We start from the raw sequence: 4,887 nt of genomic DNA on the forward strand, positions 1-4,887 counted from the left end.
AGGTTGTGCGCGGGAAAAGCGAAATCTCCGTTGCGATGCCAATTCCGAAGGCGAGAAGATTTCCGGACAGATGAACCCGGAAACAAGTAAAAGTTTTGAAGCTCTTCGAGATTCTCTTCGGATCCAAGCTAATGAAGTCGGGGGAATGATGAATCTTGGAGAACTTCGGGGGCTACTGTTGTGGGTATACTTTATGGGTATATCAACGGCATGGCCTAGATCCGGCAAGCCCGGGTGGCCCATAGTTGGTGGTGAGGCATGTGGCCCATCGGGCGGCCCAGTTGCTGTAGATCCTGAAGGATGAAGTCCAGCCCAGGAACAGGAAGCCGGATCTCAACCGACCTACGAAAGAGGCCAGATCCGTGATGGCCCATGAAGTATCCGGATCCATCAGTTCTTAGGGGAAGGCGGATCCTTGACGTACACGGCAAGACATTGTACCGTAGTTAGGCAACTTGTATTCCGGCTAGGACTCTCCATGTAAACCCTAGATCCGTGCGCCTTTATAAGCCGGATCCCGGGAGCCCTAGAGGCACAAACACAACTCATTGTAACAACGCGAAAGCGCCCAGATAATTCCAGACAAGCAGCAGTAGGCCTTGTCATCGTGCAGGTGTTCCGAAGCTGGGTAAATCGCGTACCACCGTCCCGTGTGCACTCCGCCCTATGGCCCCTACTTCTTATCCCCCTCGTGAGGATTCCTCCTCCGAGGTACCGTCGATTAGGCAACGACAGTTGGCGCCCACCGTGGGGCTGCGGCGTGCGGAGGCCGGAACCGGGAGGGTTCCGCCATGGGAAGCTACGACGACACCATCGCTGTGGGGCGCGTCCTTTACGCCGGGAATCTGCCGATCGTCCCTCCGGATGAGTGTTGGATTCCGGCTAAGACTGACCCCGTCAAGCTCTCCATCGTCCCAGTTGGCGGCATACACATTCTTGCTAATGGCCTTTGTGGGACATGTGGTAGGGAGGAGACAGCCTGTTGAATTGCCAATTTTCTAAGGAAGTGTGGAGAGTGATTAAGGCAAAATTCAGTATCAATCTCGACCGCTGGTCCTTTGCTAACCCTAAAACGTGGCTCTTTGGTTTTCTATTGAAAGCGACAGAGCTTCAGCGGATGGTTTTCGATGTTGGTACCTGGCACCTTTGGACTTATCGGAATGGGCTTAGAAACGGTGAATCATGTAGACACCCCAACAGTCTAGCCGAGCAATGTATTATTGCTTATGTCGAGATGCTCGAGATGCAGTTCTTCAAACCATCACCTTCCACTAGGCGTCAGACCTCCAACTATGCCCCACATTGGTCTCCGTCATCGGAAGGAGTGGTTCAAATTTATACTGATGTGGCTCTCTTCTCCCCTTCACGTAAGATGGGTATTGGCGTTGTGATCCGGAGCCACCATGGAGAATGCTTGCTGTCTTGTAGCCAGTGGCGAAGGACTGATAAAATCTAAGGTAGGGCGAACCTTGAATGGTGCGAATACCAAAATAGTTCTACAGTAATGATATCTTAATGCAATAAAGATAGAAACATATTTGATTATAAATAGAACCTAAAAATATACCAATAATTCTAACTCAACGGTAAAGCTTTACATCTTTTTTAAAAATATAATGTAATTTGGATTATCCCTTGTTTGCACAACTTGGTTTTGATTATCTTTTTTGCTGGAAAATTCCTTTCAATTTTTAATGTCACCACGGGTAAACCCAATGTTATCTTAATGGGGTAATAGTGTGGTCAGAGAAAGTGTGATGTGTATTTCAAATATCTGATTAATTTGAAGTATTTAATTCTACAAGTATGTACAATGAATAACTCTAGCTTATCTTGTATGTACTATGGTACATTCAATGATAAATCTATGTAATAAAAAAATGTTATTTACATTGAACCTAGAATACGAGTTTATGCTGGAGGTAAAAATAGTATTTATTTTTGTCTGTAATCGATTTTGCGCACTGTTTACCGAAACATGCATAACTTTTTCATACGGAGTCGTTTTCGATGTATGACCACTCAAAATTTTCAGAAAAAACACGCGCATCTAAGTGTATTCACAAAAATTAAGGTAGGGCGGCCGCCCTACCTTGCCCTACTGGGAGCTTCGCCCCTGCCTGTAGCGAGCTCTTGGAGGAGGTCACATCATCGGAAATTGTTGAAGCGTTGGCTGTGCGACGTGCTTTAACCCTAGCTTGCAAGGAAGGTTTCGACAAGGTTATTGTGGCATCGGATTGCCTCTCCCTAGTCCTTCGGATCAATGATTCTAGGATTGATTGAAGTCAGGTTGGTGTGGTTGTTCAAGATATCAGGGCGCTCCCTTCGGAGTTTTCTCTTGTGTCTTTTATCCATGTTGTTCGCCAGTGTAACGTCGCGGCACATACTCTAGCTCACTCCGCGGAGCGTTCTTTTCATTTCTAGAAACTCGATTCCGAATTGCATCCCGCAGGTTATTTCTAATGGTTTATTTTAATCAATAAAGTGGCGTGTTCTCCCAAAAAAAAAGGAAAAAGGAAAAAATCATGGAAGACTTCAAGAAAGCACTAGATGACAACTTCCACTAGGCCTAGAAAGCACCAGATGACTTCAATAAGGGTGTGTTCGTTTTTCAGACCGGGTGGAATGGAATGGAATGGTCCATTCCATTCATTCCATTCCATCCCATTCCATCCCATCTTATCTTTCTGTTCGGTTGAAAAGAGAAGACTGGAATGGAACCGAATGTAACTAATCTAAATATGCAATTAATTAGCCTAATTTAAACGGATTCACAACTAATTAGCCTGGAATGGCCGCCTCGAATGGAATTCGTCCTGGCCGCCGCGCCTCCAGCCCCTGCCGTCCGCGCCGCCGCGCATGGCCGCGCCTGCCGCCGCGCCGCCGGCCCTCGCCGTCCGCGCCGCCGCATGGCCGTCGTCCGCCGCGCGCGCCGCCCGCCCGCCGTCCGCGCCACCTCGCATGGCCGCGCGCTCTGGCGGCCGCGCGCGCCAGCCTCTGCCGTCCGCGCCGCCGCGCATGGCCGCCGTCCTGCCGCCGCGCCGCCAGCCCCCGCCGACCGCCGCCCTTGGAGGAGTGCGGCCGTCCTGGCCGCTGTTCCGTCCGCCGACGGCCGCACCTTGGCTCCGGCCGGCCCCGCATCGCCTGGCTTCAGCGCGGGAGAGAGAGTGGTTAATCGCGTGAGAGAGATTAGCATGAGCCGTTCCACCTCGTTCGGCTGATTTGGCCGGACGGGTGCGTTCCGCATCTACACAGAATATTTCGTTCCGAGAAATCACTTCGTTCCATCCTTTTATCTAACCGAACACGAAAATGGGTCCATGCCATTCCAGCTCGTTCCAAAACCGAACGGACCCTAAGAAGTCGTTTGGAAGCCAGACTTTCATTTCGTTTGTAGCATTTTGAAATGAATACATGTATTCATTTTATTTATATTGTAATTCCAGAAATGGACACTTGTTTGGTTGCCACAGGAATTACAAATGACAGCAGAATTTAATATTGAATTTGTAAATGGCTTCTATAGAGAAACGCAAATGACAAGTCTCGGCTTGGAATTGTGTTTACCCATAGCGTAATTTTGCTGAATTTCCTAAATGAAATGACATCCCAATTCTATAGCAACCAAACAGTCCACCTATGAAATTTCAAAATAAATTCCAGGATTTCAGGCCCAAATAATAGATACCAAACGACCTCACAGAATTTGGCCCGACCCAGCAGTCCTAGAAAGTGCGAGAAACCAACACAAGATACTCGTTTGCACCAGCAGCCCGATTCCAGCCCAGCCATCGAGCAGAACGGTTCCAGAACTTCCTCTTTGCATATTCCAGTGTATTCCAGAACACACGAGCACGCTCAGGACCTTCGTCCCACCGTCGCTGTATAAATTCTCGCCTCTCCCCGTCGCCACGGCCCAGACCGAAGCAATCGAAAGCGCCTCGTCGAGCAGAGTACACAGTTACCACACACACACACATCCGAAGGCTCTCCCAATCTCGCCCAGTAACCATGTCGCTGATCCGCCGCAGCAACGTGTTCGACCCCTTCTCCCTCGACCTCTTCGACCCCTTCGACGGCTTCCCCTTCGGCTCCAGCAGCAGCAGCAGCGGCGGGGGCACCCTCTTCCCTTCATTCCCGCGCACCTCCTCCGAGACCGCGACCTTCGCCGGCGCGCGCATTGACTGGAAGGAGACACCCGAGGCGCACGTGTTCAAGGCGGACGTGCCCGGGCTGCAGAAGGAGGAGGTGAAGGTGGAGGTGGAGGACGGCAACGTGCTCCAGATCAGCGGCGAGCGGAACAAGGAGCAGGAGGAGAAGTCCGACACCTGGCACCGCGTCGAGCGCAGCAGCGGCAGGTTCCTGCGCCGGTTCCGGCTCCCGGACAACGCCAAGCCGGAGCAGATCATGGCGTCCATGGAGAACGGTGTGCTCACGGTTACCGTGCCCAAGGAGGAGGCCAAGAAGCCCGAGGTCAAGGCCGTCCAGATATCCTGCTAGGCTGATCTGAAGCTAGATGTTTAGTTCGCTGCTCGGATGAATGCGTTGAGTTGTTCCTGTTCCTGTAATGAGTGGATTTGGGTCTGTGTCGACAGTCGACTGTCGAATGTGTTGAGTCATTCCTGTTCCTGTAAAACGAGCATCGAGTCTGAAGTGAAGTGTTGTAATCATATTCTGTGCTGGTAAGCTTTATCTAACGAGTGAGTCGTCGTCCTCTTTTAGCTTAAGAGTTTTCCACTTCGTTTCTGACTCCGTGTTGAACTTCTATAGATTTACAGTCTCCATGATGCCATTCTAGCGATTCACAGCACGGGGACTCTGTTCTAGCGTGGCAGCCAACGTTTAGAACTCTGCCATCAAAATCCGTTCCGTGGGCTTTTCCAGAAT

The 4,887-nt window shown here is 50.4% G+C and overlaps 1 protein-coding gene across 1 annotated transcript; it reads left to right on the forward strand.

The window, feature by feature from the left end:
• The first annotated feature begins 4,011 nt into the window (after positions 1-4,011).
• On the forward strand, positions 4,012-4,500 carry LOC124695260 (17.9 kDa class I heat shock protein-like). The gene has a single exon (XM_047228125.1). The coding sequence runs from the start codon at positions 4,012-4,014 to the stop codon at positions 4,498-4,500; it is 489 nt and encodes a 162-aa protein (XP_047084081.1).
• The last annotated feature ends 387 nt before the right edge of the window (positions 4,501-4,887 follow it).

This window comes from Lolium rigidum, chromosome 3, assembly GCF_022539505.1.
Source record: "Lolium rigidum isolate FL_2022 chromosome 3, APGP_CSIRO_Lrig_0.1, whole genome shotgun sequence".
NCBI classification, from domain to species: domain Eukaryota; kingdom Viridiplantae; phylum Streptophyta; class Magnoliopsida; order Poales; family Poaceae; genus Lolium; species Lolium rigidum.

Coding starts and splice junctions, on each gene's coding strand:
- LOC124695260 (XM_047228125.1), top strand. CDS start 4,012: ATGTCGCTGATCCGCCGCAGCAACGTGTTCGACCCCTTCTCCCTCGAC.